The sequence below is a fragment of the Juglans regia genome, chromosome 7, assembly GCF_001411555.2.
Source record: "Juglans regia cultivar Chandler chromosome 7, Walnut 2.0, whole genome shotgun sequence".
Lineage (NCBI taxonomy): Eukaryota > Viridiplantae > Streptophyta > Magnoliopsida > Fagales > Juglandaceae > Juglans > Juglans regia.
The window spans coordinates 22,755,380-22,770,378 of NC_049907.1; the positions used below are offsets into that span (position 1 = coordinate 22,755,380).

Sequence of the window (14,999 nt, forward strand, 5' to 3'; positions counted from 1 at the left end):
TCCTGGACCGGGGCCAGGATGAACAATCCTATTCAAAATAGAGATCGATTGTTGAGGGGATTAGAGATCCTAATTATGAGGATCAATAAATATTCTTATAAAAAAAATAATAAAATAAAAATATTGGGAGACCGGCAACATCAATCCGCAATAATACGCTAACCAATCCAAGCATAAGAAATTGTAATCCATAGATATATATTCACGAAAATGCAACCCATAATCGGTGTAAAGTTTAATTAAAGTAAAAGAAATTATCTGACATTATTTATAGAAGATTTCTTCAACAATAATAAATTCTTTAAAATTATCTCACATTTTTAAGGCAATGCATGATCATTTCAACACTGATACAAAAAAAAAAAAAAAAGATGACTAGATTAATAACCAACTTGATCGATTGGTGAAAACGATTTTTTTTTTTTTTTTTGAGAAATTAAATAAGGAAAATTATATTTCCGAGCAGATATGAAGACACATCATCCATGTCTCCACATAGCTAACATGATTTAATGGGTAAGATGAGCTTTAAATTAAATTCCCCTGCAAATCATATCATGGCGTTTCAATGAGGATACTGAAGCCAGCACCCAAAAAGTGCTATTATAGCTATATAAAATGAATTGTGGATCAAAACGTGCTCAAAGCATTTAATTTGAAACAACTAGACATACCAGGCAAAATCTTCATCTAGGCAGGCCAAAAAAGTGCAACTAAAACAATCAAAAAAAGACAAGACTCCGCATAACGACACACCGCTCAAGCAGCACCAGCACCCTTCCCTTTCTTTCTCTGGAGCTTCTTCATGTAGAACTCCAGTTCTTTTCCTTCCAAGATGTATCTATGAAAACACAAAATGGTGAGAAACTGAATAAGATGACATAGAAAACTGAATACAAAACAAAAATTGTAAATCTTGTACTTACCCATCAGCTCTACCGCACTGTCCTGGCCGAGAAGAGATGCAAGCCAACAATCTACCACTCCCAAACTGCTCTTCAATGTGGAGATCAAGTTTACGACCTTGCTGGCGCTTCTCAAGCTTCCTAAGGACATGGTTACTCTTCTTTGCTTCCTCTGTAGCTGCTTCTACTTCCTGCTGATTGATATGATGAAACTTGTTATTTCAAATTGATAATGTACAAACCAAAAAAGAAGATGAACGCTTCTGAGATCATACAAATGTACAGTTCATCAGAAAATACTATCTAGAGTTCCATTGCACCTTGATAGAAGACATTGAAGAAGGAACCGCTGTTTACTTGTGAGGAAAAAAAACAATGACATGGCATCGTTTCTATGCAGAACAAATAACCAGAGTTGTATTCATGTACGATAAGTAGATCAACTATTGGAAACAATGACAGGGAGTTACAGAGTCTTTTTCAGCAATCAACTATGACGCTAAGGGTGGTAGCTCAACTAGAGAGAAGTCTAAAGGGAGGGCATCATGAATACATGAAACAAGGGGTTGGGGTGGGGTTTTTGGGTAGAGTTTTAGTTCTATGGGAAGCAAGGGGTTGGGGTTGGGGTCAGGCTTGGTGTATTTTGGGTTGGTTTTCACGGGCTTTTTGGGTTATTTGGGGTTTTCTATTATGGGCAAGGCATTCTCTTGTATATATTCAGTGTACTTGATTACTCCTTTTGATATATATAATATTTTTACTTATAAAAAAAAAAAACTATTGGAAACAATGAAGACAATGGAAAAGAAGCAACCCCCACATAAATGGCATCATTAAACAGAATACATAGTATTAATATTAGAGTTCTGCCATTTTGATGCTCAGGCAATGATATTCCAGACCTTATACCCTAACAAATCAATCTTGTGATACAGATCAAGTAAATGGGGGCAAAATCATCCTACAAAACTTGTCAATAACATAATCCAAGAACTCTGGCCCCACCAAACTTCCTTCACTTAAGCCATAAAAACTACAAATGATACATAGAAGCGAGCATTTGCCTGTAAAGGCACAACGTTCAGTTATATATGTAAAAGCAAATATAAGACTATGCCTTTTTGTCCGACCTAATTGGTAGGAAAATACTGTATTAAAATCACAAAAGCTATATTGATCCTAGTTTAGAAGTAGAAGACACACCATACTTACACCAGAATGGTCTAACTCACCCTCTTCCCACCAACCAAAAGGGTACCTAGCATGTTGCATTATCAAGCAGATAAAAGGAAATGAAGAAAATATTATCACATGAATGCTAGCCATCATTAAAACAAACCAAGGAAGAAACCAAAATAGTTGGTCAAATTCTACAACTTACTAACATCACCTAACTGAATTTTGCCAATTTTCATAAAATGCCCCCTTTCTATTAGATCCAGTAATTTCAGGACCTTTCCATTTGCGAACAGAAAATGAGGAGGGGAAATGCTATAAATGGACCGGAATTTGCTATAAAAAGATTCAAAGAGTGGTGAAAGAACAGATTATGGGAAATGTATTTTATATAATATTCACATCTGCAAGCATTCCATGTGCATTAGTAATGCAACACAATTTTTGTTTTTTTTTTGTTTTTTGATGATGGGGGAACCACCACATAGCAGAGCGCTTAGGACTCTCCCATGGTAATGCAACACAAATTAAGACTAATACAACGAGCATTTTCCTCTGATCTTTCAGTTATCGTCACGTCCGGCTGTAAAGAAGCTATAAATCAATCCAAATGAAAGCAAGCAATTTGGAGAGAATGACTAATGGTACCTCTGGGTTTTCCTTCTTAGCAGCAGCCTTCTTCTTCCTACCAATGTCAACTCCATAGTGCTGAAGGTACCACTGCTTGAATGGGGCAGCATCCACCTGAACAATAGCACTTTTCACTAGAGTTTGTGTCCTCACAAGCTCATTGTTTGAAGCATTGTAAACAACATCCAGTATACGTGTTTTGCGGGTGACAGCTTCACTACCCCATGAGTAGTTCCCAGTATCCAATCTGAGGGCTCTCCATTTCACATTACCTCCTCTCACACGAATTCGCCTGACGGTCTTGTTGCTTGAAAGCTTAGTATTGGCAGGCTGGCGGCCAAGCTCATACCTGCACAAGTCAAAAAGTGATCAGCATTGCATATAGACAAAATTAGTGATATTACAGGCAAATGTGAACATCAAGCCTCACGTGAAGAAGCCAACTCAAATATCTCATCATGACTCGGATTATCTGCTTTATTTTTTCTAATAATACATATACACACACATATATACATATATGGAGAATCACAGATTAAATAATCTAGTATCATCAGAATTACATATGCATAAAAGCAGGTGAAACAATAGAAAGTTTTTCTCCTTGGGAAATTTTAGTACAAAATTCGAGATCATGTTAGAATAGTAACCATGTAATACTATATCAAACGACCCAACGATAAATAAGGGCAATTTTCAGTTACACCAAACAACCTGAGGTTCCCACTCATATCCTAAGGTACCAAACACAGTATATCACACTAGATAGAGGCTAGAGCCGTTGTACAAAATTTTTACGTGACTACGCATTAGGACAAGGGAAAGAAAGAAGAAACACAGTTCGGAAAAAAAAAAAGAGTCACGAAAGGATATTACTCAAATGTGTTTTGTGACTGAAACGCAGTGTAAATATCAAAACGTGAAAATTCGTAAACAAGAGTTTAGCTCAGGACAGCAACATATATGTATATCAGGGTAAAATGCACTCTTTGAGTTGAACAATCAAAACAACCCAGAATATCTAAAGGTCGAGAATTGATAAAAATGAAGACCACAGCACTGACAGATCCGACAAGAGATAATAAAAAACCCCTATCAGGAAGCCGAGAAAATGTAAGAGCAAAGAGTATAGCAGTCGAAAAAGGAAAGAAAACAGTGCTTCCACACTCTTTCTGACCAAACAAACAGAGTCGGAAGAGAATATTATAATTTATAAATTAAGAACACAAACAAATAAATGAGTGAGAGTGGGTGGATTGCATTACTTTCTCTTCTTCCTCCATGCCTTCTTCTTGCCTCCAGTGGCACGCCTCTTGTGCATAGAGTCACGCGAGATACCTAACATTTATCGAACAGAAGCTTCCATTAGCTAGAGCATGAAAGAAAGAGAGATAAAAGAGAGAGTGCCTGCGGATTGTCTCATTACCCATGGTTGGGGATTGGAGAGGGAGATCGAAGAGTACGAGCTCTTGTTCTTCTTCAGCGCCTCTGGCTTCTTCGGCTCACCAACAGGCCACAGCGCCTCCTCCGCTCTGTGTTGTACGATGGCCTTTTTTATGCTGAAACCCTAGTTGACAGCCCAACCCATCTCAGATTCGGACATTGTAAAATTGGGAATGGGGTACACTAAACAATTTACATATTTTAAATTTTTTATTTTATTTTATTAAATTAATTAAATTATTCTACTTGTTACGTCCAAAGTGGGCACAACTTGCCCTTCATATGTCTAGCCGTTAGGCGTGGCAATAATTAAGCCACTTCAAGTAGTTTAAATGGGTACAACGGTGCTATTCTGCTGTTTAGAATAGTATGTTACAAGTTATCCTTTGGCAAAATTCATCTATTTTATTTTTTTTCAATTTATTTTTCATATTTTTTTATCATTTTAAAATATTTTTTAAAAAAATCAATATATTAATAGTCAATTTCTTAACTATTAAATAAAAAAAATTAAAAATTAAAATACATGAGATGTCAAAATGAGAGAACAAATTGAATAAGTAAAATAACATTTTTCTAAAAAAAAATCTTCTTCACACTCTACTATGTGAAGAAGCCCCAACACACCTAATATGCTGGGATGAAAAAAAAAAATTATGTGAGGTGTGTGAAGAGTGTAATGTACAGTAGAGTGTGATATAGCATTTCTCTTTTTCTAATAGGTAGGCACTTAACCCGTGCCGTGAGTTACAAATTGGATATATATGGTGCGGTTTTGTAATGCCCCGTACTTGGAAGGGTCGAAGAGTTATTACGTGTCACCTAAATTATCTCCCAACAATACAAATATAATTTCCAAAGACATAAACATAAACTCATCTAATTCAACCAAACATATATACAATCATCTACAAGGTTATATATGAAATAATCCAACAATATCAATTAATAACTCTACAAATTCTCCATAACAATATCAATTTCCAAATAAGATCATATCAACATAATGAAAAATTTCCTCTAATAACTACAGTACCCTACAGTACTCAATAAATCATCCTTAGCTAAACTCTTTCCATGCTTCCTAATCTTGATTTTTAGCTAAATCATTCAAATCATCTGAAAAATATTATGGTGATAAGGGGGTGAGTTATCAACAATTTAGTAAGCAGAAAACATATACTAGTACATAAACATGAGTCTTTTTAAAAACATGTTATCAAAATATCTCAGAATGACAGTTCAAAATTTTCATATTAAAAAATCATTTGGCATAGCATAATTGAACATCATCATCTTATCATATCATATCACATCAGAGCATCATATCAGAACAGCGACCATGTTTAACCCTCATGATAAAGTTGTGCATGTCTGTGGTTAACCAAGTAGAACCTATCATTTTTCGTCACCCAAGGTGATGCACTTAGAACAGAGACTATTATTATATCCTGTGGCAGGGCTAGAGGTCACTATTATATCTCGTGACAGGGTCAGAGGTCACTATTATATCTATTGACAGGGCCAGAGATCACTATTATATCTCATGACAGGGTTAGAGGTCATTATTTTATTCCGTGATTGGGCGGCCAAAGACCATTATTATATCCTATGGCAGGGCTATATATCAGAGCAGAACAGAATCGTTGGTACCATCACAATCACAAAATCATAATCATCATATCAGAACTAGAAACAAAATTAGATACAGAATCAGAAAGTTATACTAAAAGTTTTCAGATGCCCAATCATATCAAAATAGAGTACTGAACAGATTTAGATAATTTTCACATATTCAAACAAATTCAGAACATCTTCCACATAATATGTACAAATTTTTAATTTTCATATTCGCTCTATTTTTACACAGTTCAGAAACTACATGCAAAAAATAGTTTATGTCTACGCCAGTAATGACAAAATATTTTCTCTTATACGGATTCCATGAGTGATGCAGATAAAATGACCGAGATTATTTTCAGATTTTCTTTTCAAAACAAAACATGCATATTTTTCATAAAATCAATCTCAATCCGTTCGTTTTATACAAAATTTAGCATAGGAATTCTGCTTACCTCAACTTTTGAATTTTTCTGAATTTTCCATAGCCGTGCCTAACGAATATGAATTGTCACCTATATAGAATACTAAATACTACTAAATTTCTAAAAAGACGTGCTAAAATTCTTCATTTAATTAGATATATAATATAGAAATAACTTAAATAATTATTTTGTTATATACCAAAATTAATAAATACTAATATTATTTAATTTTTATAATAACCTATCTAGTAGATAGTATCTACACTTCCAATTTACAACTTAATAAAATAATTATATCAAATTCAATTTACGTAAACAACGGAAACTTGTTTAGTAAGATATATTTAAATCTAATTTAAATTATTTAGAATCAAATTAAAATCTTATTCTATTGAATTTAGTCGTAAAGAAAATACCACTTAGTAATATAATTTAAAAACCCTAAATATATGTGTGTATATATTTGTATAAATTCTGTAAATTCTGACACTTAAATAAGTTCAATATATAGCTCAACGTAAAAATGCAAGTCCAAATCATATTCGGTCATGACTTACAGCTATTGTTCACGGAAAAAGGACTACAAATACACCACGCCCCACGGTGGTTTAAATGGCATTTTTGGTAACAACGTAAGTCTCTGGGTATTTCTAAAAGACTAAAAAAATCTGAAAAAAAGGCAAGCTAACCCATGCAAGCAACCATTTTCTTTGGAGAATTGCAAGATAGAAAAAAAGGCTAGAACTCCTACAATAATAATAAGAAGGAACAGATCAGACTATGGAAGATTCACATACCTTTAGCAGTCAAAAATTTTCTTTGGAGAGCCTGTGGAAACATACTACCCACCAAGATCTGCACAAAAGGAATATATTAGATGATCCAAATTGTCCAATGTGTCTTATGGTGCCTGAAACCATTGAGTATATATTGTGGGAGTGAGTCTAAGCTAATGATGTATTGAGCCAATTTTCCAGAAAAATTCAGAAATGCAAGTGGTCATACAAGAGTTTTAGAAAGTTAATGGAAGACATGTTCAACAAGTTAGACAAGCAAGAAATGATAGAGTTGTTCTTAACTCTGTGGAACCTCTGATGGAGAAGAAATCAGTTAGTGTTCAGGAACATTTTGATAGATCCCCAGACTGTGATGCACAAAATGAAATAATTGCAATTGGAATTATGTACAGTCGAACCAAGACATGAGCATCAAGTCTCTGCAAAAAACAGAAGGGCATTTATATGAGAATGTCCACATCAAGGTTTTTGTAAAGTCAACTGGGATGTGACAGTTGATAAAAAAATATTGTAAAATAGGAATATGAGTGGTAGTAAGAGATGAAGAATGCACTTTTTTGGCTACCTTGAGGAGAAAACAAGACTCAATGCCTGATCCTCTTCTAGCAGAGGCCATAGTAGCATGCATAGCATTACAGTTTGGACTAGAATTGGGTATGAGGAAAGTTATACTCGAAGGAGACTCCAAAATAGTGGTCCATGAACTCAATCTAAAGAAGCAAAATGGAAGCTACTTTGGGATGATTATAATTGATACTCAAGCTACAAGGACAAAGTTGGAAGCATGTATAGACTATCATATAAACATGGAAGACAACTTTACTGCCCATAGTCTAGCAAAAGTAGCTATATATGTATCAGATTACGTTGTAGACATGGAGGAAACTCCAATGTTTTATCAGATGATGTAGAAAAACATGACATCAATGAAGGATGATGTTTCTCAAAAAAAAAAAAAAAAAACCCCACGCAAGCAACCGACCTTCACTCATGAATAACAAGGGGCTATGCGGCATAGACTTACCGAGAGAAAGGGAAGCATGCGACGGAGCCCAAGTGGCTGAAAACTAAGAGCTCGGGGAGGAGTCTTGCTTGCTTTGTTTTGATGTAGGGAAAACAAGGGCTTTCAATGGTTTTATAGAGGGTGGGTAGTGGTGGTGTAAAGCAGTGGTTGAGTGGTGCAACTAGGTGGCCTGCTGGACATGCGTGGAGGTTGTTGTTTCGTGCTAAGGGGGCTGAAGGAGGCAGGTTGATGATGGAGGTTACGTTGGTTGGGCATGACTGAGCTTCGTGCTTGGTAGTTTATGATTGGATGTGTGAGTGGTGGCGGATTTCGCGTCTTACAATGCTAATGTATGGCGTTAGTAAGGCTAGCTTTGGTGGTTCACGGTGGAGGAGAGGTTGTTGCTCTAGTGGCTTGCTAGACGTGTGGTGGTGGTGAGGCTCACAGTGGCGTTGCCGTGAGGAGTGTAACGAGGTTGGGTGTGAGCTATGGTGGAGAACCCGAAGGGTTGAGGTGGTGGGGCAATCGATTTGGTGGTGCAGGTCATTGTTCTTGAGTCTTCATATAGAGAGAGAGAGAGAGAGAGAGAGAGATCTGGGAGTGAAAATGAATGAGTGGCGTGGGTGAGGGGGAGAGAAAGTATTGGAGAGGAGAGGTGACAGGGAGGAGATTGAATCAGGAGGGAGAAACCGTCAGGGGTGTGGGTAAGAACAGGGAAAAGAAGAAAACTGAAGGGGAAAAATGACTTACCAAACGACACCGTTTTGGCCTTCAGCAGCTGGGCTCCTCGTGGGCCTGGGCCCTGGGCCTAGTGTATTACAGGTTTGGATAATGAGAAGAGATATGATAGTTTTAGATAAAAGTTGAAAGTTAAAATAAAATATTATTAGAATATTCTTTTTTAATATTATTATTATTTTGAGATTTGAAAATTTTTAATTGTTTATTATATTTTGTGTGAGAATTTGAGAAAGTTGTAATAATGAGATGATATGACACATAAAGTTTGGCACAAGAAATCTCCTCTCTGAAAAAGTATGTGTCTCTCTTGTCCTAACATTTAGGCTATGGAAATTGTAAGTGTTGTCTTTATTTTACCACATGACACACTACTCCATCGACAAGGATGAACTCTTCACAAATAACAACTATGGAAAAACCTGTGGAACAGCTGCATCAGTTCCAATATTTACCACTAGATGTAACATTGCCTCCGCTATGTATTGTGATATGGATTTTCTAAGATTTCAGAGCCAAAATCCATTGTTACTTTGGATACATGATTTGGTAAGCGAATTTTTTTCCTTATTGTTTTATCTGCCTTATCTCTATGGCTTTATAGGCTTGTGCACCACCTGGAGGTAGTGAAGTGCACACAATAGAGGTACCACATGCACTACTACATGTAGAGCGAAGTACATGGCCAAATAGGTGAAGTGTTGCTATGACACAGTGCACACCGCCCATGATAGACCCCTCAATAGAGCAACAATGTTCCGCTATGGCACCATGAGCACCATGCAAACACAGTGTGGCATCTCCATGATGCAGCGAAGTGTAGCAAAATTGCTGTGCACAATGCAATGTCCACCCTAGAGGGTGTGATGAGCACTACAGTTCGCACCATAAAGGCACTACATGCAGTGTCATGTGCATGGCAAGGGTAGAAGGTAATGTTGAACACTACCGATTACCTTGACTTGGCACACTTACACATAGTGGAGGGCCTAGGAGCTTCACACTGCCACATGTGGCAGCATTTGCTAAAGGTCGTGGCGTTCAACAACTGCCAGTGCTACATGCCAAGTAGCGCGATACACAATGTTGCGCTCTGCTTTGAGTAGAGCTGCATGCAATGTGGAGTGCAGCGTGCTCTGTTGCAAGCAAAGCATCACACACCTCAATGGAGGTGCAGCCCTCTACTGTGCCTAGAGCACTGCTTACCATAATTCTAAGTGAATTATGGCATAAAGTAATTGTTACATCCCACTTGGGTCAATGTAATATGAATTTGCAGCCTTAATCCCAACATATTGCCACATATTGCCCTTAGATTAAGTTTATTCATCTTTTAGTAAAGATGAGTGATTGTGTAATTATCTTGTGCAAATGTGAATTCAATTTAAAAAGAAATATGGAGGATCTAGTTTTGAATATTTTTTAGTTGAGGTAAGAAAATTACTCATATCTTTTGTGAGGGTGGGGTATTGTGGATTTTATTAATACTTGTTTTTTTGGAAAGAATGTTTTTGAAAGAAATTTTTATCCCATATTACCTTAATATTAATATTTTCAATTTTTTTTTTATAAAATAACGTCAAAAATAGTAGGAGTTATTAACCATTCAATGAGAGTACGCATTTAAATGAAAGTGTACCACTGGCATTAGTGACTCATGAATAGCGTGGTAGCAATATAATAGTATTATCTCATTATTTATAGACTATAAGAAAATATTTATGATGTCTCGGCTAAATGTATTGGATTCACATAATAGGAATCTCGATATAGAATATTAGATTCACTTTACTTATGATTAAACTTGGAGTTGTTCATCTAATTGACAAAGGAAAAATAGAGTTGATAGATGTATAAATCTATCTCTTGTCACTAATTGTTGCCTTTAGATACCCATAGATCGTATATTTGTTGGAGCTTTTCTTGAATGAGTTAAATATTTTATTCTCATAAGAGAATTAGATGGTTATATATGTTTAAGGCATGAAGTACATTGAGTGCATGATTATTGTTTATACTATTTTGGTACAAAAAGCGTATGAATTTTGCTGGTACTTTCTTCATGCGGCTTAAATCAACCATATATTCTAATGTACCCAATATACATAGGAGTGGCAAATTGTGTTAGCGGGTCGTGTCATGTTATGTACATTATACTGTATGAGTTAACTCGAACACCACTCGTTAAGCCAAACGGGCCAGACTTTTAAACCCTAACACAACGCATTAAAATAACGGGTTGATACGACATGACACGTTTTATGTAAATGGTTTGAATTGACCTGAATAACCCATTTGATTCGATCAACATAATTTCACATAAAAGTTAATAAAAGTATCTCCCAAAAATATAAAATTAACTACTAATGAAAAATATCAATATTTTTCATATTTTAAAATATAATAAAACTAATATTACAATCTAAACAATAAAAATACAAATTTAAATTAATATCAAATATTACAATCCAAATAATAAAAACACCAAATTTAAAATCCCAACAATACCATATAAGAGCATAATGTCGTAAGTTTAAAATTACAATCCAAACAACAAAAATATAAAATATTGTAATAATATTAATATTACAATCCCAATAATAATAAAAACAAATCTAAAATTTTTAAAACTTGAAGAAAGAAGTAAATTGTCCTCCTTGCTCTTGTTGATTTTCAGCTACATGATATCTTCAGTTAACTCATCCAATTTCATTTCTTGTAATTCTATTAAAAAAATGACATCAGTAAAGTTTTATGTTAAATAAAATTATTGTGTTGAAAGCATTACAAACAATTACTTAATAAAATAAAAATAAAGTTACCTTGTTCGCCACCATAAAACCAATCTTCTGTACAAACTAATGCTTCAACAATATCTAGTTTTAATGCGGTCTTAAACTGATCAATGATACACCCATCAACACTAAAAATAGATTCAGATGTAATTTTAGAAACAAAAATACTCAAAATGTCACGAGCCATATAAACAAGATAGGCATAATTAAATTCATTTCTTTTCCAAAAGAAAAGAATATCAAGGTCTACATTTCTATTTGCCCCAGGTTCATCCAAATAGAGCTCTAATTGACATTTTTGTATGTAGACAGCAAGATCATCAGTTTGAAATGAATCAAATTCTTATAAAAAAAAAATAATGTTTCAAGGTAACATGATATAAAACAACAACATAATAGAAATCGTTAAACAAAAAATATTTGAATTTACCTTCATTACCTGTCTAGTCCATCTACTAAAAGATTTAAATTGAGTTTCGATTCGACTGACATTTCCTTAAGAAGTTGTGATAGAACTTGTGGGATCCTCGTAACTATATTCTATGAAAAGATATGCTAATTTCGTACAAACATTCAAATATTCTAGGGCACTATTTCCATAAAACTTCTTATAAGAAAATTCAACAAATTGAAACTTGTATCGAGGATCCAATATAATTGTTATAGCCAACATCACATTAAACTTTGACCAATATTTCTCAAATTTAGAAAGCATTTGATTAGCCATTTTTCTCATGTAGTCATTTTCATTTTCACACTATTCCTTTAATGTCAAATAAATCATAAAAAATAATGGAAAGTACAAATTGGTTGAGGGTATTTGGTTCCAAAAAGGTCACAAGTGGCATCATAAAAAATAGCCAAGAAAGTATTAATCTTCTCCACTTTATCCAAGTTAGATATGGATAGACAATGCTTAAAATTTGAATCAGTTAACTCCAAATGACAAAAAGCACGACACTAGACAAGGGCACTCTCAAGCATAAGAAAAGTAGAATTACATTTAGTAGGGACATCCCGTCTCAGCCATTTGTTACTGTCCAAAGACATTTGATTGGTTGATTCTAAATAATTGTTTTCTTGTTTGTAATCCTTTAACATACTTGATACTTTCACGAATTTTTTGGATAGCACGATCAATCTCTTTCCACGCATCTTGTACTACCAAATTGAGGATATGAGCACAAGAACAAAGATAAAAGAACTCACCATCACAAACAAGGGCTTTCTTAATGTTCAATTAAGTTCTTAACATCTCCACTAAAAGATCATTAGAAAAAACATTGTCTAAAGTCAAAGTAAAAATCTTGTTTTCAATTCTTCACTAACATAGCAAATTATAAATTTTTTCAGATAAAGATATGTCATTATGTGGTGGTGGTAAAAAAGAAAAGTTCAACATCTTTTTCTGTAAAACCCAATTCTTATAAAGAAAATGTGTCATAATGCACATATAACCATCAGTAATTACAGAAGTCCACAAGTCAGATGTCAAACTAATTCTACCATGAGTATCATTCAACACGAATTTAGCCATATTTCTTTCTCAATGAGCATCATTCAATATAAATATCACATATAAGAATATTCAACAAATTGAAAAGGCAATTCATGCTTCACAATTATGTCTACCAAGATGTCTCTAAATTTTTCAATTTCAAATTTAGAAGCGCTTACCGACACAGATATACTATTTCGTGCTTACACTAATTGACCAATATTTCGTGAACTTTTTCTAGGGCATGTGTCAATGTGACGTTTTAATTTTTTGGCTCCATATTTGCTCACTGCCAAGTATGTAGCTCCACACATCTTGCACTTGACTCGTGGCTTACCATCACCTTCGTTAGAATTAGGAACCATCTAAAAAACTCCACACATTTTTTCCATGTTTTCGTTTTGCTTTAGTTCCTTTAGTTTCAAAACTTGCTTAAACATCTTCCAGCACATCAATTGTCATTTTTGCCTTCAATGTATGAGTCATTACCTGATACCTCACTCATTTGATATGTTAAAAAAATCCAACATGAAAACCTGCAATTATAACACAACAATATAATGTCCACACAAAAACTGTAATAGATACACAACAACTATTGTACACATCTATTGTGCAACTACGTAGATAAACAACCAAAACTTTAATGTCTGATTAGCAATACTTAATACTACCTCCTTTTGTGCATATTTATTGTGCATATCTATTGTGCATATCAAGTACAATAAACTAATTTGAAATTAAATTAATGTTTGATTAGCAATACTTAACATTGCCTCTTCACAGTAATTAATGAGAAATATTGTCAGGCTCCCTCACGGCCATATATATATATGTTAGATGTAATATTCTTAAAAATCTCTCTAACATGTATTTTATTTTATTTTGTAGGAAATTGCAATTACAGGAGCATGAACGGGCAGAATAGATGCATGGATTCGATTATATTTTTTTTTTCAGTAATGATGAAACTTTTTTATACATTGAATAAGAATATTTTTTTTAATGGTTTTGTGTTTTTTTATATGGTTTTTAGATTTTGATTGATTTTTTTTTACAAGGCTTTTAATGTTTTATGTGTTTTCTTATTTTTTTTGCCTTTTTTTTTTCTTCTCCTGTGGAAAGCACCCTTTTTTTTTACCATTTCTTTTTTCAAAATTTAAGGCACTATTTCCAATACGCATGCACCCAACTTGCAGAAGAGAAAAGGCATACAGAGAGTAGAGTATTGAGAAAAATCATAAGAATGGTGTACTGACACAAAAGTATACCAGCTGCTGTCAGTGCATCAGAAACCCCAATAACATCACAATCTGACAATCTACAGAAGAGAAAAATCACACAAGACAGCATACAGAATCAGCGACCAGAAATTCCAACAAAATCATAATCTGACAATCTCGAGAAGTGAAAAAACATTCGAAGATAGCAAAATAGTGTACTGACATAACTGACAAAACATAAAAGATAAAAATAATAAACTCAAAACATCCTAACACTCAACGGATAAAGATGTGAAAAAGTAAAAACTGACTAAAGGACAAAAAAGTCACCGTTCCAAAGCTGCTGCATCAAGTTAACATTGATTTAACATAAACTTAACGGAAAACAAGAATTTCCGTTTGAGCCGTTTCATAGCCACTTATATAATAGAGAAATATATGTATATATGTATGTCATTGTAGCAATATTGACATCTTCAAGAATATATCTCATTAAATCTTTAAGAACTGTGATGACTTATCTGCACATTTGTCTTCTTCTTCATTAATTATGTCTTCACTCAATAGACATAGCTCAATTGTTACAGGGGTTCAATGCTTGGGGTAGTAAAACCCCTGGCCTCAACAGTTATACATTATATATGAAAGAAATATTTGTCGTTTGGTATATTTCATTTGGGGGGCATGTCATTGATTTTGGTAGTAATAGTAGCAAAATTTAACATCCCAACAACAATGTTATTGCA

General features: G+C 34.2%; 1 protein-coding gene across 2 annotated transcripts; it reads right to left on the reverse strand.

The window, feature by feature from the left end:
* Positions 1–558: 558 nt before the first annotated feature.
* On the reverse strand, positions 559–4,329 carry LOC108996677 (40S ribosomal protein S8-like). 2 transcript variants are annotated; one of them, XM_018972697.2, is made up of 5 exons: positions 4,138–4,329; positions 3,977–4,049; positions 2,730–3,060; positions 927–1,099; positions 559–841 (listed from the first exon to the last, which is right to left on the reverse strand). In XM_018972697.2, exons 1-5 carry the CDS (start codon positions 4,139–4,141, stop codon positions 760–762), a joined length of 663 nt encoding a protein of 220 aa, XP_018828242.1. In that variant the 5' UTR covers positions 4,142–4,329; the 3' UTR covers positions 559–759. The 2 variants fall into 2 exon arrangements, with proteins under 2 accessions (XP_018828242.1, XP_018828243.1); XM_018972698.2 differs by having other exon boundaries at positions 927–1,096; positions 4,138–4,327.
* Between the last annotated feature and the right edge of the window lie 10,670 nt (positions 4,330–14,999).

Excerpts from the sequence above, each read along its gene's own strand:
- LOC108996677 (XM_018972697.2), bottom strand. Across the intron at positions 3,061-3,976 it reads GCATGGAGGAAGAAGAGAAA|GTATGAGCTTGGCCGCCAGC; the intron begins GTAATGCAATCC and ends TGACTTGTGCAG. Across the intron at positions 842-926 it reads CAGTGCGGTAGAGCTGATGG|ATACATCTTGGAAGGAAAAG; the intron begins GTAAGTACAAGA and ends GTGTTTTCATAG.